Genomic DNA, 20733 nt, shown 5'->3' with positions numbered 1-20733 from the left:
GTCTGTGATTCTGACTGTTCTGCTATTAATTCTCCTCCCAACTATTTCCTAGAAACTTTCTTCTAGATTGATCAGAAGAACTGGTACTTTGTTCCTTTACCTAATTTCATTCTCTGTGATGGTGTGGCAACAAAAAGTATGAAAAGACTATATACCATGAGGACTATATCCTCAGGCATATTTTAGCATTTAATTTTTTAAGATTTTATTTATTTTTTTGAGAGAGAGAGAATGAGTGGGAGGAAGGTCAGAGGGAGAAACAGGCTCTCACTGAGCGGGGAGCCCGATATGGGTCTTGATCCTGGGACTCCAGAATCATGACCTGAACCAAAGGCAGATGCTTAATCAACTGAGCCACCCAGCTGCCCCATATTTTAGCATTTGGTATTAAAATTTATTATCTATTGAATGCTTACTGTGTCCAGATATTATGCTAAGGATCGTATTATAAACATCATTTCACTTGTTGACTAGTCTACTCGAGCTGCCATCACAAAATATCATAGACTGTGTGGCATAAGCAACAGAGATTTTTGTTTGCCTCCAGAGATGTGAGTAAACTCATTCCTGTTGTTTAAACAACAAACAAAAAACCCTGACAGGTACTGATTCTCACAGTTTGGGAGGCTGGAAAGTCCAAGACCAAGGACTGGCAGAGTTTGGTTTCTAATGAGGGCCGCCTACCTGGATTGCAGATAACCATCTTCCTTCAATATGTGAAACTTGGGGGAATTCAATTCAACCCGTAAGAGTGGTAGACATTTAAGTTAGCTTAGATGGAGATATATTGCTGTTTATGTTATTAGGACCAAAAATGTTTGAGCTGGGAGGAGAGCATCTTTCTCGTGCTCTCTAGACATCCTCTTTTCCTCTCGAAGAGGGTGGATAGATCACCTATTGGACAATAGTGTGGTCTCAGCATTTGGCAAGAAGGGCCAACTGTCTTGTTGCTTCTTAAACAGTAGGAAGAGTTCAGTTTCTTTGGGTTTAAAGAAACTGGACCCTTTGTGGGGGGAACCTTTCATCATCCTGTTAAAAAACCTCATGTTGTCTTAGAGAGAAAAGTACTCTTTTTAATGTCCCTCTCTTTCTGTCCTTGGAGCAGAGATGACTTTAGTGTCAAAAAGCCTTATTTTGTTGTTGTTGTTGTTGTTGTTTTCTCCTTCAGTCTCTAGAGCTAACTTTGTCTGCCAGAGGCTTTTGATGACTGGTCCATTTCTTTCCCAGGAAACTAAAGAAATTATTTCGGAAGCTGAAAGATGAGACAGAACCGGGAGAAACTGACTCTGCCCACTCAAAGCATCCAGAACAGTGGGACCTAGACTACAGCTTGGAGCCGTACACTGGACTAACTCCAGAGTACATGGAGATGAGTAAGATCCTATAATTTTTCCTCCCACTTAGGGGAGGTTGACATGGGGGTTCTGCATGGAGGTCTGCAGGGAAAGGGGTTAGGGAAATGATGGGGTCAGTCTCTGCATCTTCTTGGGCTTCATGGCTACACAGTGTCACTTTCAGTGCCACATGGGAGTGATGAGGGTAGGTCAGAAGGAACCCTGGAATGAGAACAAGGAACAGCTCTATTACTACCTTGACACTAGGGTGATACACTCTTCTCCTTGGCTGCTTTCTCATCTATGAAGTGAGAAGTTTGGTCTCTCAGGCCCCTTCTCATGGTTTCTGTCATTGATAAATGTGAAATAGTGAAAGGGAAATAACGAAACTTAAATTTAAAACTGGAGGTTCCATTAAGGAAGAGTAAAATAATCCTGGGACACTCAGGCCAAGGATACAGACATCTTTGACATGGAAAATATAGGAGAGCCCCCCCATTCTACTCAGGTGGGGCAAAGTGCCAGGTTTTCTCTTCAGAAGTTGGGATGTTTTGTGTAGGGGATGAGAGGTAGATTTTTAGTTATAGAGCCTCTTGCTGTTCTTGACAAAGGCTGGAAAGCAGGAGCACATGTAGTACAGGCTCATGGAACACAGTCATTTCACATGTGGGTTAAAAGCCGTGAGTTCTCCATCAAAAGTATACTAACTTAGATTGGCAGCCTTCAAGCTCTTGGTTGCTTGGGACTAGTCCTGAACTTTTACTGGGGTGGATATTTGAGAAGCGTCTTCACAAGATTTGGAACTAATGAATTAAAAACATAGGACCAAGAGGTCAGTCACATCATCTCAGCATTTACTCAGTCTAGAATGTGTGAAGAAACATCAGTCAGATCCATCAGAAGAATTACTCGGTATTCTATCTTTGGACGTATCATTGTGTTCTCGTAATGGCTCCTGCTTCCTCTGGTTCATGACTTGTAATAGGGCCCCCCAATGCCTCTCTGTGCACCAGGTCCCCTGCTTGTTACTTCTGATGGACATTTCCCCCTCTTCTGTTCATAAGAATGTGTGAATGTGAAGGGTAGAGGAATGGACAGGGTCCAGAGTAGATGGCTATAAAAGGTCTGTTCTCGTCCTGGGGTTCTAGAATTCCGGGAAAAATCAATACTTTGTAATCTTAAATAAACTCACCAGAGTAGGAACAATTATTATATCTGCTTCAGGAACAACAGGCTAGGACCCAGTTCAGGTAAACGTGTAATACCTTCATCTGAGTGCTACTGACCGTGGACCCCTGTCTGGCCCTGAACCAGGTGTTTACATAGAGGTGATTGTTCAGACTCCAGATGCCACTCCTCTGCGTCTCCATCCTATCAGGCAGAAGTTGCTGCCAGCTATTGAGGCTTCCATTGGGGAAGGGGCTTACCTTAAAAATCCCTGGACTCTGTCTCCCAATGCCTACTCTCTAACCCCAGTCCCCCACTCCCACCCCACCCCCAGTGGTCCATGCAGGTTTTTCTGGCCTGTCTGCCTGTCTGCCTGTCTGTCCAGATAACTGGCTATTTCCAGGCTTCCTCTTTTATGGGTCCTTAAGAGCAGAGATACTTGAGCCCTGTGTTCAAATCCTGACTCTGTGACCAGCTATTTGGGCAGCTTTGGGTAAGTGGCTAATTTTTATGTGTCTCAATTTGCTTTAGCTATAAATAAATAAGTAAAATAATAAATAATAATAATATCTACCTCATGGGATTATTGTATTCAATGAATTAGTATCTGCAAAGTGCAAGAAGAGTGTGTAGCACATTTAAAAGCTGTGTCGAGTACTGCTGTTTCTCTCAGTGGTCTTGAGGTGTCAGGAAAGCAGAGTGTAGGGATATATGGTCAGTCTGCCAGCCACTGTGGCACTGAACAGACACTCACTATGGGTTCAGACTTGGGCACTCTACAAAGTAATGAGAAGAGGAAAAAAACCCGAGAACTAGATTTAGTGGCTTTGGGAAGATGTTTATACCCCGATTTTGTAGAGAAATTCATTCTATAAATTAAATGAAACATACATGCCTACACACACACACACACACACACACACACACACAACTCTTTACAGGCTATCAGGGAACAAATAAACCATGTAATAGAAAGTTTGAAAATAGAGAAAAAAAGGGAGCAGGTCTCCCAAACTTACTTCATTTCAGCCCATTTTTTATTACCATTTTGGTGCCGTCTCTTCTTAGACCCTTTTTGTTATGTGTATGATTTTAATACAAAGTTGTAATCATATGCACACATTTCTTGCTCCTTTTCCAGTTAGTATTAGATGAGTATTTCCAAGTTGTCGTATAATATTCAAAACTAAGAGCTGCATGATAAATGATCCTTCTAATAAATGTACCATAGTTGATTTGCTGATTCTCCAATGAAGCCCATTGGAGGCTCATTTTCTGATTCTTCCCATATTTTATTTTTTTTTATTTTTTTTTTAATTTTTTATTTTTTATAAACATATATTTTTATCCCCAGGGGTACAGGTCTGTGAATCACCAGGTTTACACACTTCACAGCACTCACCAAATCACATACCCTCCCCAATGTCCATAATCCCACCCCCTTCTCCCAAACCCCCTCCCCCCGGCAACCCTCAGTTTGTTTTGTGAGATTAAGAGTCACTTATGGTTTGTCTCCCTCCCAATCCCATCTTGTTTCATTTATTCTTCTTCTACCCACTTAAGCCTCCATGTTGTATCACCACTTCCTCATATCAGGGAGATCATATGATAGTTGTCTTTCTCTGCTTGACTTATTTCGCTAAGCATGATACGCTCTAGTTCCATCCATGTTGTTGCAAATGGCAAGATTTCATTTCTTTTGATGGCTGCATAGTATTCCATTGTGTATATATACCACATCTTCTTGATCCATTCATCTGTTGATGGGCATCTAGGTTCTTTCCATAGTTTGGCTATTGTGGACATTGCTGCTATAAACATTCGGGTGCATGTGCCCCTTTGGATCACTACATTTGTATCTTTAGGGTAAATACCCAATAGTGCAATTGCTGGGTCATAGGGCAGTTCTATTTTCAACATTTTGAGGAACCTCCATGCTGTTTTCCAGAGTGGCTGCACCAGCTTGCATTCCCACCAACAGTGTAGGAGGGTTCCCCTTTCTCCGCATCCTCGCCAGCATCTGTCATTTCCTGACTTGTTGATTTTAGCCATTCTGACTGGTGTGAGGTGATATCTCATTGTGGTTTTGATTTGTATTTCCCTGATGCCGAGTGATATGGAGCACTTTTTCATGTGTCTGTTCGCCATCTGGATGTCTTCTTTGCAGAAATGTCTGTTCATGTCCTCTGCCCATTTCTTGATTGGATTATTTGTTCTTTGGGTGTTGAGTTTGCTAAGTTCTTTATAGATTCTGGACACTAGTCCTTTATCTGATATGTCGTTTGCAAATATCTTCTCCCATTCTGTCAGTTGTCTTTTGATTTTGTTAACTGTTTCCTTTGCTGTGCAAAAGCTTTTGATCTTGATGAAATCCCAGTAGTTCATTTTTGCCCTTGCTTCCCTTGCCTTTGGCGTTGTTCCTAGGAAGATGTTGCTGCGGCAGAGGTCGAAGAGGTTGCTGCCCGTGTTCTCCTCAAGGATTTTGATGGATTCCTTTCGTACATTGAGGTCCTTCATCCATTTTGAGTCTATTTTTGTGTGTGGTGTAAGGGAATGGTCCAATTTCATTTTTCTGCATGTGGCTGTCCAATTTTCCCAGCACCATTTATTGAAAAGGCTGTCTTTTTTCCATTGGACATTCTTTCCTGCTTTGTCGAAGATTAGTTGACCATAGATTTGAGGGTCTATTTCTGGGCTCTCTATTCTGTTCCATTGATCTATGTGTCTGTTTTTGTGCCAGTACCATGCTGTCTTGAGGATGACAGCTTTGTAATAGAGCCTGAAGTCCGGAATTGTGATGCCACCAACGTTGGCTTTCTTTTTCAATATCCCTTTGGCTATTCGAGGTCTTTTCTGGTTCCATATAAATTTTAGCATTATTTGTTCCATTTCTTTGAAAAAGATGGATGGTACTTTGATAGGAATTGCATTAAATGTGTAGATTGCTTTAGGTAGCATAGACATTTTCACAATATTTATTCTTCCAATCCAGGAGCATGGAACATTTTTCCATTTCTTGGTGTCTTCCTCAATTTCTTTTATGAGTACTTTATAGTTTTCTGAGTATAGATTCTGTGTCTCTTTGGTTAGGTTTATTCCTAGGTATCTTATGGTTTTGGATGCAATTGTAAATGGGATTGACTCCTTAATATCTCTTTCTTCTGTCTTGCTGTTGGTGTAGAGAAATGCAACTGATTTCTGTGCATTGATTTTATATCCTGACACTTTACTGAATTCCTGTATAAGTTCTAGCAGTTTTGGAGTGGAGTCTTTTGGGTTTTCCACATATAGTATCATATCATCTGCGAAGAGTGATAATTTGACTTCTTCTTTGCCGATTTGGATGCCTTTAATTTCCTTTTGTTGTCTGATTGCTGAGGCTAGGACCTCTAGTACGATGTTGAAAAGCAGTGGTGATAATGGACATCCCTGCCGTGTTCCTGACCTTAGCGGAAAAGCTTTCAGTTTTTCTCCATTGAGAATGATATTTGCGGTGGGTTTTTCATAGATGGCTTTGATGATATTGAGGTATGTGCCCTCTATCCCTACACTTTGAAGAGTTTTGATCAGGAAGGGATGTTGTACTTTGTCAAATGCTTTTTCAGCATCTATTGAGAGTATCATATGGTTCTTGTTCTTTCTTTTATTGATGTGTTGTATCACATTGACTGATTTGCGGATGTTGAACCAACCTTGCAGCCCTGGAATAAATCCCACTTGGTCGTGGTGAATAATCCTTTTAATGTACTGTTGAATCCTATTGGCTAGTATTTTGTTGAGTATTTTCGCATCTGTGTTCATCAAGGATATCGGTCTATAGCTCTCTTTTTTGGTGGGATCCTTGTCTGGTTTTGGGATCAAGGTGATGCTGGCCTCATAAAATGAGTTTGGAAGTTTTCCTTCCATTTCTATTTTTTGGAACAGTTTCAGGAGAATAGGAATTAGTTCTTCTTTAAATGTTTGGTAGAATTCCCCCGGGAAGCCGTCTGGCCCTGGGCTTTTGTTTGTTTGGAGATTTTTAATGACTGTTTCAATCTCCTTACTGGTTATGGGTCTGTTCAGGCTTTCTATTTCTTCCTGGCTCAGTTGTGGTAGTTTATATGTTTCTAGGAATGCATCCATTTCTTCCAGATTGTCAAATTTATTGCCGTAGAGTTGCTCATAGTATGTTCTTATAATAGTTTGTATTTCTTTGGTGTTAGTTGTGATCTCTCCTCTTTCATTCATGATTTTATTTATTTGGGTCCTTTCTCTTTTCTTTTTGATAAGTCGGGCCAGGGGTTTATCAATTTTATTAATTCTTTCAAAGAACCAGCTCCTAGTTTCGTTGATTTGTTCTATTGTTTTTTTGGTTTCTATTTCATTGATTTCTGCTCTGATCTTTATGATTTCTCTTCTCCTGCTGGGCTTAGGGTTTCTTTCTTGTTCTTTCTCCAGCTCCTTTAGGTGTAGGGTTAGGTTGTGTACCTGAGACCTTTCTTGTTTCTTGAGAAAGGCTTGTACCGCTATATATTTTCCTCTCAGGACTGCCTTTGTTGTGTCCCACAAATTTTGAACCGTTGTATTTTCATTATCATTTGTTTCCATGATTTTTTTCAATTCTTCTTTAATTTCCCGGTTGACCCATTCATTCTTTAGAAGGATACTGTTTAGTCTCCATGTATTTGGGTTCTTTCCAAACTTCCTTTTGTGGTTGAGTTCTAGCTTTAGAGCATTGTGGTCTGAAAATATGCAGGGAATGATCCCAATCTTTTGATACTGGTTGAGTCCTGATTTAGGACCGAGGATGTGATCTATTCTGGAGAATGTTCCATGTGCACTAGAGAAGAATGTGTATTCTGTTGCTTTGGGATGAAATATTCTGAATATATCTGTGATGTCCATCTGGTCCAGTGTGTCGTTTAAGGCCTTTATTTCCTTGCTGATCTTTTGCTTGGATGACCTGTCCATTTCAGTGAGGGGAGTGTTAAAGTCCCCTACTATTATTGTATTATTGTTGATGTGTTTCTTTGATTTTGTTATTAATTGGTTTATATAGTTGGCTGCTCCCACATTGGGGGCATAGATATTTAAAATTGTTAAATCTTCTTGTTGGACAGACCCTTTGAGTATGATATAGTGTCCTTCCTCATCTCTTATTATAGTCTTTGGCTTAAAATCTAATTGATCTGATATAAGGATTGCCACTCCTGCTTTCTTCTGATGTCCATTAGCATGGTAAATTCTTTTCCATCCCCTCACTTTAAATCTGGAGGTGTCTTCGGGCTTAAAATGTGTTTCTTGGAGGCAACATATAGATGGGTTTTGTTTTTTTATCCATTCTGATACCCTGTGTCTTTTGACAGGGGCATTTAGCCCATTCACATTCAGGGTAACTATTGAGAGATATGAATTTAGTGCCATTGTATTGCCTGTAAGGTGACTGTTACTGTATATGGTCTCTGTTCCTTTCTGATCTACCACTTGTAGGCTCTCTCTTTGCTTAGAGGACCTCTTTCAATATTTCCTGTAGAGCTGGTTTGGTATTTGTAAATCCTTTCAGTTGTTGTTTGTTCTGGAAGCTTTTAATCTCTCCTTCTATTTTCAATGATAGCCTAGCTGGATATAGTATTCTTGGCTGCATGTTTTTCTCGTTTAGTGCTCTGAAAATATCATGCCAGCTCTTTCTGGCCTGCCAGGTCTCTGTGGATAAGTCAGCTGCCAATCTAATATTTTTACCATTGTATGTTACAGACTTCTTTTCCCGGGCTGCTTTCAGGATTTTCTCTTTGTCATTGAGACTTGTAAATTTTACTATTAGGTGACGGGGTGTGGGCCTATTCTTATTGATTTTGAGGGGCATTCTCTGAACCTCCTGAATTTTGATGCTCGTTCCCTTTGCCATATTGGGGAAATTCTCCCCAATAATTCTCTCCAGTATACCTTCTGCTCCCCTCTCACTTTCTTCTTCTTCTGGAATCCCAATTATTCTAATGTTGTTTCGTCTTATGGTGTCACTTATCTCTCGAATTCTCCCCTCGTGGTCCAGTAGCTGTTTGTCCCTCTTTTGCTCAGCTTCTTTATTCTCTGTCATTTGGTCTTCTATATCACTAATTCTTTCTTCTGCCTCATTTATCCTAGCAGTTAGAGCCTCCATTTTTGATTGCACCTCATTAATAGCTTTTTTGATTTCACCTTGGTTAGATTTTAGTTCTTTTATTTCTCCAGAAAGGGCTTTTATATCTCTCGAGAGGGTTTCTCTAATATCTTCCATGCCTTTTTCGAGCCCGGCTAGAACCTTGAGAATTGTCATTCTGAACTCTAGATCTGACATATTACCGATGTCTGTATTGATTAGGTCCCTAGCCTTTGGTACTGCCTCTTGTTCTTTTTTTTGTGTTGAATTTTTACGTCTTGTCATTTTGTCCAGATAAGAGTAAATGAAGGGGCAAGTAAAATACTAAAAGGGTGGCAACAACCTCAGGAAAATATGCTTTAGCCAAATTAGAAGAGATCCAAAATCGTGAGTGGGGAGAAAGGGGATAAAAAGAGGTTCAAAAAGGAAGAAAGAAAAGAAAAAAAAAAAAAAAGAAAAGAAAAGAATTTTTAAAAAAAGAATACACCTAAGAAAAATGTAATAAAGAAAAAATATATATATTAGATAAACTAGTATAAAATCGTTAAAAAAGAAAAAGGTAACAGTTAAAAAAAAATTTTACCCGAAGGCGAGAGAAAAAAAAAAAAAATGAAAAAGAAAAAATTAAATTAACTGCAAGACTAAAAAAAATCACAGGAAAAAAGCCATGAGTTCCGTGCTTGGCTTTCTCCTCCTCTGGAATTCTGCTGCTCTCCTTGGTATTGAAACCGCACTCCTTGGTAGGTGAACTTGGTCTTGGCTGGATTTCTTGTTGATCTTCTGGGGGAGGGGCCTGTTGTAGTGATTCTCAAGTGTCTTTGCCCCAGGCGGAATTACACCGCCCTTACCCGGGGCTGGGGTGAGTAATCCGCTCCGGTTTGCTTTCAGGAGCTTTTGTTCCCTGAGCGCTTTCCGTAGAGTTCCAGAGGACGGGAATACAAATGGCGGCCTCCTGGTCTCCAGCCCGGAGGAGGCGAGAGCCCAGGGCCGCACTCCTCAGTGCGCGCTCAGAGAACAGCGCCCAGTTACTCCTGTCTGCCTGACCTGCGGCCGCGCTCCGAGCTCACCGAGCCTGCGACCGGTTCAAGGTAACACCGAGCTGCGAGCTCACTGTCGGCTCTGTCTCTGTAGCCGGCTTTCCCGTTCCAATACCCGCAAGCTCTGCGACACTCAGACACCCCCGATCCTTCTGTGACCCTGCGGGACCTGAGGCCACGCTGACCGCGCGTGGGCTTTGCCCGGGTTTAGCCTCTGGAGTGATGTCCCTCAGCGGAACAGACTTTTAAAAGTCCCGATTTTGTGCACGGTTGCTCCGCCGCTTGCCGGGAGCCGGCCCCTCCCCCCGGGGTCTATCTTCCCGTCGCTTTGGATTCACTTCTCCGCCAGTCCTACCTTTCAGAAAGTGGTTGTTTTTCTGTTTCTAGAATTGCTGTTCTTCTTCTCTTCGATCTGCCGATGGATTTTCAGGTGTTTGCAATCTTTAGATAAGCTATCTAGCTGATCTCCGGCTAGCTGAAGCAGTCTCAGCTTGCTACTTCTCCGCCATCTTGACTCCTTCTCTTCCCATATTTTAATGATCTAATATATACTGTCTTAATGCATATAATCTTTCCCATATTTACTTAATGATTCCCCAAGGTAGATTTTTACAGATATGATTGCTAGATCGGAGGTATGACCATTGGATAGTTCTTGTTTTATTTTACTAAAATGCTTTCTAAAAGGATTAGACCAATTCACTGAGCCACAGGCAATGTACTAAATACTCTTCCAGTGAATACAGATTATTTAGTATCCTGACGTAATGTGATATGAAGGGATTAACAGTGTACAGTAGGCTTGGGATTCTCAGCCTGTGGTCACCTCATTCCACCTTGTTGATCTGAATATTCCAGACTCATCCTTTAAGACTTGGCCTTTTACCGTGCTTCCTCTGTGAAGTCCTCCTAGACCAGGCCCCATTTCTCCTAAGAGGATCATTAATTATTTGCTTTTTTGTCCCAGCATTATGTTTGATAAACACACTGATGGTGTATCCTTCTGAATTATGGTAATATTGCTCACATATCTGTTTCTCTGCAGACCCAATCTCTCAGATTATAAAGAGCAGTGTGTAGCAATCATGGCTTATTCATTTCCATGTCCTCCATGACCCAGCACATTTACTGGCACATGATAAATACTCACTGTGTCCAATAAACAAAGATGAGTAAATGAATGCTTTATTAATTAACGAAGGAAGGTTTCTTAACAGAAGTAAGTGTTTACCAACTTTAAGTGGCAAATGAAGGATCATCTTCAAAGTGGGGCTTGGTTGATGGTGGGTCAAGGATGTTTTAAAGAGATTTCCAGTGTAGATAGAAGGTTGGACTTGATCCCCAAGGTCCCTTTAGATTCTTTTTGTCTACATATTAGTGATAAGAGTAAGGGAGGTCATTCCAAGGAAAAGGACTCACAAGGTCGTTCAGTTTCCTGGCCATGAGTAAGCGTTGCCAAAGCAAATGGTGGATTTTGGGTAGATTGGTTGAAGGTCTGGTAGGTTAATGGTGAACCCTGATGATCACACAAGTTTATGTTTCATACCAGGCCATAGGGAGCAATTGTAAAATCTTGACCACTGTTGTGACTGTGTTTCCCTATAGGAAACAGGCAGCAAGTACAGAGAGGGGGTAGTAAGACAAGGAAGGAAAAAGAAACAGAGGAGCTTTCATTCACTCATTATTTCATTCATCAAATACTTATTAAGCACGTAAGGGGAGGAACAAGTTTGGAGACCAGGACAGTCAACCTTTCAGAATGTTATTGATTCAGTCCACAATTCAACTGATACTCATTCAGTCTTCTGTGGAAGAGGAAGCTGAATCACACATGGCTTTTCCCAGCTGAGTTCCACAGACACTCACTCCCAGAATTCTTTAGGTCATTAATTTTTTTAAAAGATTTTATTTATGTATTTATTTATTTGAGAGAGAGAGAGAGAGTGAGCGAGCACAAGTAGGCAGAGTGGCAGGCAGAGAGAGGGGAAAAATAGGCTCTCCTCTGAGCAGAGAGCCCGACCTGGGGCTTGATCCCAGGACCCTGAAATCATGACCTGAGCCAAAAGCAGAGGCTTAACCCACTGAGCCACCCAGGTACCCCTCTTTAGGCCATTTTGTTAAGCTATCAGTCATTTTAGAGACATGACTATTTTATTTCATATTTTATATAAGTGCATGGACTATGTTTCTAAGGTAGGTTCCTTTCATTCCTTTGGCCTCTGGAATATCCTCTTCACCCTGGGAGGGAGTATTTGCTCCCATGTACAATCAAAGTCTGGGCTGCACACTAAACTCTACCAAATATTAATCGGCCTAGTAGTGTAGACTAAGTGAGTGTAGGGGTAGGCTCTGGATTCAAACTACCCAGCTTCTAGTCCCGAGCCTGCACTGGCTAGTTACATGACTCTGGGCTTGATGCATAAAGTCAGCCAAGCTCGGTTTCCTCATCTAGAAAGCAGATTGGACGATAAAAGCACCTACCTTACAAAATGGTTCTGAGAAGTAGGTCATGGATATAGAGTAGTTAAAAAACAGTGCTTGGTAAACGTAGACTATCCATGAATATGACCTGCCACTCTTCTCGTCAAGAGTCCAATCTCTTTCTTTTTAATCTAGGAATTGGCTGAAAACAGTCTGAAGCTCAGGTCACCTAGGCAGCTTAGTCGTTTAAGTGTCTGACTCTCGGTTTCCACTCAGGTTGTGATGTCAGAGTCGTGAGATCGAGCCCTCAGATTCACAGAGAGTCTGCTTGAGATTCCCTCCCTCTCCCCTTGCCCCTTCAGCCAATCCCCACCCCACTCACTCATGCTCCTCCATTCTCTGTCTCTCTCAAAGAAGAAAGAGAAAGTAAGGAATCAATAAATAAAATCTTAAAAAAACAACAACAACAAAAAAAAACCCACACAACAGTCTGAAGCACTCAGTGTAGGGAGCCCTGGATGTTCTTCCCAACCCTCGAGTGTGGGGTTGGGCAGTACTGTTGATAGACTGAGGGTACCATACTCCAGAGCAAATCTAAGAATCCCACTCAGAATCCTGAGATGTAAACATTCCAAGATGTTTATCTCTTTAGAGAATTCTAAGCCCTTAGGGCTCTATTTGTTAAGTCTGGCATCTCAAATGGCTCTTTTGTCATCTGTTTATCTAAAACCCGCAAGCTTTTGTTCCTCCAGTCATCTAAAAAATGATCACTGTTGTCTTCCTGATTCAGAAATTCAGTTATCCTCCTTCAAGCCTTCCTCCAGCTTCTTGAGTAAAGCCCAAGTTTTGAGGCCCCTAATGTGGGCAACAAGACCCATTTCTTCTGTAATTCGCAGTCATTAGAGGAAGTCTTATTTTTCCTGGTCATGAGTTTACATCCTGTCAAACTTTAATAGAAGGGGGGAGGCACTGTGCTTGCAGTTGTACATATTCATTCACTTGGCGTGAAGGCCAGATCACGACCTTGGAGGGCCAAGGGCTATCCATCCCCCACCGTTGTCTAGATGCATCGACCAAGACCTGTGAGTGTCGACCGATAGGTGGAAATGTGTGGGGGCAGGTCTGCTCCGAGACCAGGGTTGCAACACCCTCCTGAAATTACAAATTTGACCTTCTAGGTTCAGGAGTTGCATCCCAGAAATGGCACCCAGCCTGTCTGCTCCCAAGACTCCTCTCTGACTTTGCATCAGCTCCAGCTGGGGAGAGGCCTGCTCAGTATGATCCAGAATCCTTTATATTCATGGCTCCTTAGATCACTGGTTTTACAATTTTGCATTCCCACTCAAGCCCTCACGGTTCTTCCTTTTTCTTCTTCTTCCTCCTCTTTTTAATTTTTTAAATTAATTTTCAAAAGATTTTACTTATTTATTTGAGAGAGAGAGAGCATGAACAAGGGGAAGGACAGAGGCAGAGGGAGAAGTATACTCCCCACGGACCAGGGAGCCTGACCTGGGGTTGGATCCCAGGACCCCAGGACCCCAGGATCATAACCTGAGTAGAAGTCAGACACTTAACTGACCGAGCCACCCAGGCACCCCCTCTTCTTTTTTATTATTGTCTATGTACCCCAGGCTATCCTTTTCATCTCCATGGCTTATTTATTTTGCAACCAGAAGTGCTTGCCTCCTTTGCATGACTGCTTGCCCCCTGCTTCCTTTTCCCCTCTCTTTCCCCATTTCCTTCTCACTTTTTAAAATGGCTTTTCTAAAATGCAGTCCAGAGCACGTTTTCTTTCCTACATAAAATCCTTCAACGTGACTGACTTCCCTTAAGTTAAAGTTCAAATATCCCTCAGGGTGTAGCTTCCAAGGTCACCCAGGAGCAGGCTCTGCGAATGCGCACCTGTTTGTCTCCTGCTTCCGGGGCTGGATTTGCCGGTGCTGGTCTGTCTGCCTGTAGCAAGTTCTTGCTGAGTCGCTCAGGCTCAGACATGTCTCCGGGAAGCAGTTTTGGGTTCTTCCACTGATAGTTCTTCTCAGCACCCCCCACCTGCTTTGGTAGAGGAAAAAATATGAGTGTTTGAGGGCAGAAGACCCCCTTATTCCTACCTAGTCTCAACTGGCACAATTTCTGGATGTAGTAAGACCCCAATAAAATGTTTTTTTTTTTTCCTTAAGATTTATTTATATTTGAGAGAGAAAGAGAACACGAGCAGGTGGGGCAGAGGGAGAGAGAGAGAGAGAGAGAGAATCTCAAGCAGACTCCCCACTGAACATGGAGCCTTATGCGGGGCTCGATCTCATGATCCTGAGATCAGGACCTGAGCTGAAACCAAGAGTTGGAAGCTTAATCGACTGCACCACCTGGGCACCCCCAGTAAAACGTTTCTTGAATGAATGGCACGTTAGGTCCCTTCCTTCAGTGGCAGAGAAAGAGAAGCCTCACTTCTTTCTGTCCCATGATAGTTTAGCTGGCCTCCCTTTTCACTGTGGACATACTTAGATATATTTTTTATAAGCAGCAATTTCCATCTCCCAAGACTGAAGTAAACCATGTTTATGATCAGGGCTTGCCTCAAAGAACAGTCCCTGCTGGCTTCAATTTGCTCCTTTCCCTTCGGGGATCAGGTCATCAGCGGAAGTGGACAGAGTGGAATGCTGTCCCTCAGACTCAGATTTAAGCTCAACTCCAGTTTCACGTCTCCCTCTGCAGTGGCCCCATCCTGGCCCTCCTTGAGGGTACTACTAGGTCAGGACCTGCGCCAGGCACCAGGCCCACAGAGGCAATGAGTGAGACCCAGGCCCTTCAGGACCTCAGGGGCTAGCGGCAGAGAGAGGGGGCAGTTAGAAGCAAGGGCCTCATGGTCACAAAACAAAAACAAAAACAAAACAAAACAAAACAAAATGCAGCTAACGGCGCTTTCTTCAGAGAGCCTGGGCCCTGAAAGCTTCTGTTTGACTGAGTAGAGTATATACAGAGGATTGTCCATTCTCTTCTACCCTGGCTGTCATTGCCTCCTCACCAAAATGCCATCGGTTTCAGAACCCATGTACTGAGGCAGAGTAAACTCTGGCCTGGAAACAAGAGACTCCTCACCCAGCCTCCCCCTCAGGCTTGTTTTGAGGCATTAGACAAGGCCAGGAGGAGACTCCATCCCTGGGGAGACATTTCTCAGTCCTCTGCCTGGAGACTGCTCCTGGGACCCTCCTGCGTTCCTAACCATAGGTGCTTCAAGGCCCACCAGTCCCCGAGAACATCACTGTTCCTTCACATTTCTGTCTCCACACACCTCCAGGAGGTTTGATCTTGCCTCGGGAATATCTCTGGAAGCTGCTGCTTCTGCTCATTCTCTGAACCTCTTGAACCTGGGGCTTTGCCTAGCACACCTCAACGCAGCCCCTTGCAACCACCACCATCTTGCTACTGCCCTGTTGATGATTTCCAGCATTAGCCTTGGTCTTACCATCCATTGTTCAAAGAATTCCAGGGTTCCTCTATCTTTACCAAGACCCTGTGGGATGTTCTTTCAAGGTATGGAACCCTAGGCCTCTTTACACACCCTTGGTCCTGCCAAAATGGACCCCAGTGACTTCTCACCCGCAGCCTCCCTTTCACTCCTTTCCTGTCTGACACTCCCTAGCCACCTTGCCCTGGAACTCCCTGGGCCTTCTCATTCTGGTGTCACCTCCTCCCCAAAGCCTCTCCCTTCCCATGCTCTCTCCTCCTCTCCCCTCCCGCCAGGATTTTAGCTGCCCGCACCCCCACCCCAGGATTTCAGACAAGCTGCCTCCTAAGACCGGGACACCTCCGATAGCTCTTGGTAACTCACGTCCTGGGGGCGGGTTGCTGGAACCACAGGGCCTAGCGCAGGCCCACCACCACACTAGCACTGAACACACACCAAGGAGCCCCATGAAGGAGTGACTGAAGACAGGAGGGTATCCCTTCTCTGGTTCTCATTTCTCTTATCAGCCCATATCTTACCTAGGCTGAAACATCTCCCTTCCAGCAGGGCTGCAGTCAGTTCTCCATAGGAGAACTGTGGTTGGAATCCAGTGGTTGGATTACCAAGAAGGAGGTTAGCCCTGTTTCTCTTTCACTGCCCTCCTCCTCCTTTCCTGTCCCCCCCTCGCCCCTCTTCCCCTTTGCTTGTGCCTTCTGCCCTCCCCCAACTCAGCCTATCATATACTCCGTTCCCCTTCCCGGGAGTAAGCCAGGGAAGTAAGAGAACGTGTAACATGAACCCTTCCATGCTGCTCTCAGGTAGCAGCCCTGGAAAATAGCTTGCCAGGGGGAGGAGAACACTGAAGTCCACGACTGTCAGAACCTTGTTGGGGGCGACAGTTTCTGCCATCCCTGGGGATGACTGAGGTTTGGTGGTAGTAATCCTATCACTGCTTCTGATTCCTCCGCACCTCTGTCTTCACAGCAAGCCCTTTTGTCTTCAGATGATCCCTGCAGGGCAGAGCAAGGAGTCTGTCCCCTTCCCATCTTCATAGGGTGTCTGTCAGGTGGGAAGCGGATGTGAATCCAGCTCTACCTTAATCCAGAAGTGTGGCCCTGAGCACATCAAAGCATCTCTCTGGGCCTCACTCTCCTCCTTGACATGGTAGGGCTGTAGACCAGAGGGGGATCTTTCCTTGCGGAGATGTGACCCACGGGTCTGTGGTCAAAACCAGCTGCGGAATAGGTCACAGGTCAGGTGCCACTACCGGTCACGTAGTTTAAAAATATAAGATAAAGCAGAGTCCACACCACCCTCACTCTCTCACATTTCTAGATTATTTTCGAGTGGGAGAGCAGGAGAGGTTTCAGCACGCACAGAACCTGGCCGCCGCAGGGGCACTGAATGGTGCACATAACCGTTTGTCACTGATGTCTTGACAAGAATAAAGACTTGCAAACCACTGGACCAGGCGACCTCCAGGGAGTCTTCCAGTGCTGGCACCCCAGTTCACACATCCGGCTAGATGTGCACCCTGAGGCCAAGAGGCGCAGGGAGTGATACAAGGCGCCTAACATTGCCCTAAAGGCCCATTAGTGAAACTGAGGCTAGAGCCCCTTTCCAGATCTCCAGATCGTTGCACAAGAGACTTTCATCAGGACCCACAGGAACTTGGGCTTTCGTGGAGGGATGGGGTAGAGGGAGCTTTCCTCTTTCCTTCCCAACAGGCTAGACCTCCCGATTCCAGAAAGACCCTTGTCTTGGGCTTTGAACAAAAAGGAGAGCAGTGAAACCAAAGCTGCCCACTCCCTCTGGTATGCCTGACATGGTGATCCCTGGCTCCATGCTCAGCTGTCAGCTTCCTTCCCCGTGATCCCCAGGACCACCCATGCAGACAGGAAGTGCACTGAGCCCACTCTGAGCCTGTCAGTTGTAATGGTGAGGCAGGTCATCAGTTGAGGGAGGCAGCAGGGAGAGATGTATTATATTTACATTTTTCTAAATTGAGCTGGAACCAGGGCCCAGGACCCAGCAGGCATGGGGGAGGGGTCCTGAGGTGAAGGGGAAGCTGGGAGTTGGGGGTGGGGCTGGGAGTCAGCCCGTGGAGGGGGTGCTGGCTGGTGGTAGGGAGCTACCTCTGGGCAGCACTGCAGCGCCCGGTGGTGGGGATGGGCTGGCCCCAGACAAAGAGAAACCTGAGAGTGAGGGATTAAGCTGGAGAAACCTGTGAGGGGGAGCAGCAAGTTTTCGAGGGAATCTCCAATATCAAACCCTTTTCCTGAAGAGCTTACTAAGGGGAACTTCAAGGGGAGTCCCCCACCCTCACCGCTGAGGGGAGGAAAGAATGCTCGCCCAAGAGCAGGCCATGACATTAATCATCACTGTCCCCAACCCCAAAATGAGGCTTCAGAGCTTTTTGGCCACAGGCCCCTCACAGCCCCATCGTGGAGTTTTCCCCAGGGCCTGATGGGAGGAAATTCTTCAGTTGCTTTAAGGGCTGCAAGTGTAGTTCTCTGACACTGACAGCAGTTTGGTTGTTACAGAGAGGAATTTGGCATAAGAAGGTAGGCCTGAATTTAATTCTGTAAGTTCCAAAGGAATCTCTTAATCAAGTTTTGTTACCATTTTAGCAGGTAAATAAGTGATACAATGAAACACCAGTAGCCTGTGTTCATGTTCGTGAAATTTGGAAGGGAGCTTCTCAAGGGCAGAATTTGTGTCTTATTCATTCATAGTACCAAACCACAGGGCCTGGCATACAGTAGGTGCTTCATAAATGTTTCAAGAAGAAAAAGGAAGAATAGAGAATGAAAGAGGTGATCCTATAGCGAGGACCTTGAAGACAAAGTGACAGTTGGACTCTACAGCCATCTCTGTTCACCAGAGATCTCCAGACACCCTGGCTGTGTTGATTTAGCTGGGAAGGTCTACTGCTTGACTAGTGGGGGGCCAAGATGCCTTATTTTCAAGTGCTTGTACTGAAGAAATGCTATCCTTTCAAAGGCAGGTCTCCTACAGCAATACAAATTGGTAGGTTTGTCCCGTCATCTGGGTGGTTTAGGCAAAATATCCCATGTAATAGTCAGCTGCGCTATGATAAAGCTCCATAACAAATAGCCCAAAGTCTCAGTGACTTGCCACTGAGACAGAGAACAGAAAGCAATGGAAAGAGCTGGCTTCAGACATCACTGAGTGTCTTCCCTGGGTAACAGTCAGGTAAAGGTAGCCACTTATTAAAGAGTAGAAAGGTTTGGATAGAGCAGTGACTCAGATGACACCCAAGACCTCTTTCCTATTCTGATATCCTTTCTTTGGTCATGGATGGGGGGGACCACACTGGGTAACTTCCAAGTTCCCAACAGACCAGACATACAAATTTAGTCCCAAGGGTGCCTTAGATGTAAGTGATGAAATATTCCAGAGTATCTGTACAGTCATCAGCACTGAAACCCAAATATTCTTTCATAGAACTCCAAGATTGTATGCTACAAGGCAATGGCTCAAAGAACCAGGAAATTCCTTTCCCTGAGCCATCCTGTTTATACAAACTGAGTCATCTCACTGGATAATCAGGCACCTGCCGTCTTCTCCAAATGGCATTTAAACACAGTTCAGGCAGTATCCAGGGTCTCATTCCAGCATTTCTGGGAAGTAGGGTGAGTCACAGGTCATATCTCTCTCTCTCTCTCTCTCTCTCTCTCTCTCTCTCTCTCTCTCTCTCTGTCATTCTCTCCCTGCCACCCCCGCCCTTTTTTTTTTGCTCTTGGAGCATACATTTCTTGTCATTTTCCATGCTAGGAGTCCCTCTCCCCATACATACTTAAGAGAAAAGGCCACAGTATGTCTGGATACCATACCCCTCGAGGTTCTACAGAAAGCTCCTGACATGCAGGAGATGCCCAGGCAGTGCTTGTGAAATGAGTGGATGAGTAAGTGGAAAGCAGTCTTTAAAATTAAGACTTACCGAGACCTCCGTTGCTTTCCCATTTCTCTTCTAGCTGTAACAGCCCAGAATCTCAGAGTGCACTCTCTTGCTCAGCCACAGCCCTGGAATGGGTCCTTGGAATTTGCACATTTGTTTCTTCCTCCTTTCCCTGTCATTTCCTTTTTGTCTAAAATTCTGTAAACCTAATTATGTGTTCTTTTTATTGACTTTTCTACAGCTCTTTGGGAAGATGAAAGGGCAAAGGAATAAAGGAAACAAAGGTTCTCAGTCATGAGTTGTTGCTTGGGAACTTCTTTCTGGTCGTGCTTACTTTCCTTGTCCTTCCACCTCACTGGCTGTGTTACCGCAGCCCAAACAGGTAGATGAGAGGACGGATGGATGGACGGATGGATGGATGGATGGGAGGAAGGAATGGATAACTGATCTTCACAGTCCCATTTTGCAGGTGGATAAAGTAAACAAGACTGAGTAAGCCAGGTCGTGCATTTGTTCACAATAAACATTTACTGGAAAGTCACTAAGCTGTTCTCTGAAAATCAGAAGTAAATCAGTAGATCTCATCCCTCAATTCTCTCTAGTTTTAACAAGGTGAATTAGGGGGCACCTGGGTGGCTCAGATCGTTAAGCATCTGCCTTCGGCTCGGGTCAGGGTCTCAGGGATCGAGCCCCACGTCAGGCTCCCTACTCAGTGGGGAGCCTGTTTCTCCCTCTCCCTCTGCCTCTGCATCTCCCCCTGCTGTACTCTCTCTGTCTCTCTCTCTCAAATAAATAAACAAGTCTTTAAAAAAAAGAAGAAGCTGAACTGGGTCCACTGATACAAAGTTTTTGAGGCAGCACAAATGCAGCCAGATAGAAGTGACACAGAAAACAGCAGGGACTGTCCAACGCACCAGCCACAGAAGACGTGTGAGTGAAGATGCTTTGGAGAGTGAAAACACCAGTACAGATTGCTGGTTAATTGTCCAACAGGAAGATTAGAAATTAGATTGGACAAGATCCAGTAAAGGAAACCCAAGAGATATGAAAGCAGCTAGGGAGGGGGATGGACACTGTCACATCAGGGCTGAGTATTTTCCTTTTTGTATGGTGAAAGGACATGGAATTTGGGTGACCTCAGAAGCTGTCTTTGTTTCCCAGCTTCATCAATTGTTAGGTCTGTGGCCCTGGGAAAATTATTTTACCTCTGTGAGACTCAGCTTTCTTACTTGAAAATGGAAATAATAATACTTGTCACTGAAGATTGTTTTTATGAATTTTTTTGAACCAGA

General features: G+C 44.2%; 1 protein-coding gene across 1 annotated transcript in view; it reads left to right on the top strand.

Annotated features, from left to right (window-relative positions):
• Positions 1-20733, top strand: part of ANO2 (anoctamin 2) — a 348569-nt gene that overhangs the window by 304720 nt on the left and 23116 nt on the right. Inside the window, exon 20 of the mRNA XM_059184572.1 lies at positions 1228-1373. Within this exon, the coding sequence (XP_059040555.1) occupies positions 1228-1373 (146 nt within the window). The remainder of the gene's footprint in view (positions 1-1227; positions 1374-20733) is intronic.

This window comes from Mustela lutreola, chromosome 8 (genome assembly GCF_030435805.1).
Source record: "Mustela lutreola isolate mMusLut2 chromosome 8, mMusLut2.pri, whole genome shotgun sequence".
NCBI classification, from domain to species: Eukaryota; Metazoa; Chordata; class Mammalia; order Carnivora; family Mustelidae; genus Mustela; species Mustela lutreola.
This window is presented reverse-complemented; position numbering and strand designations above follow the sequence as displayed.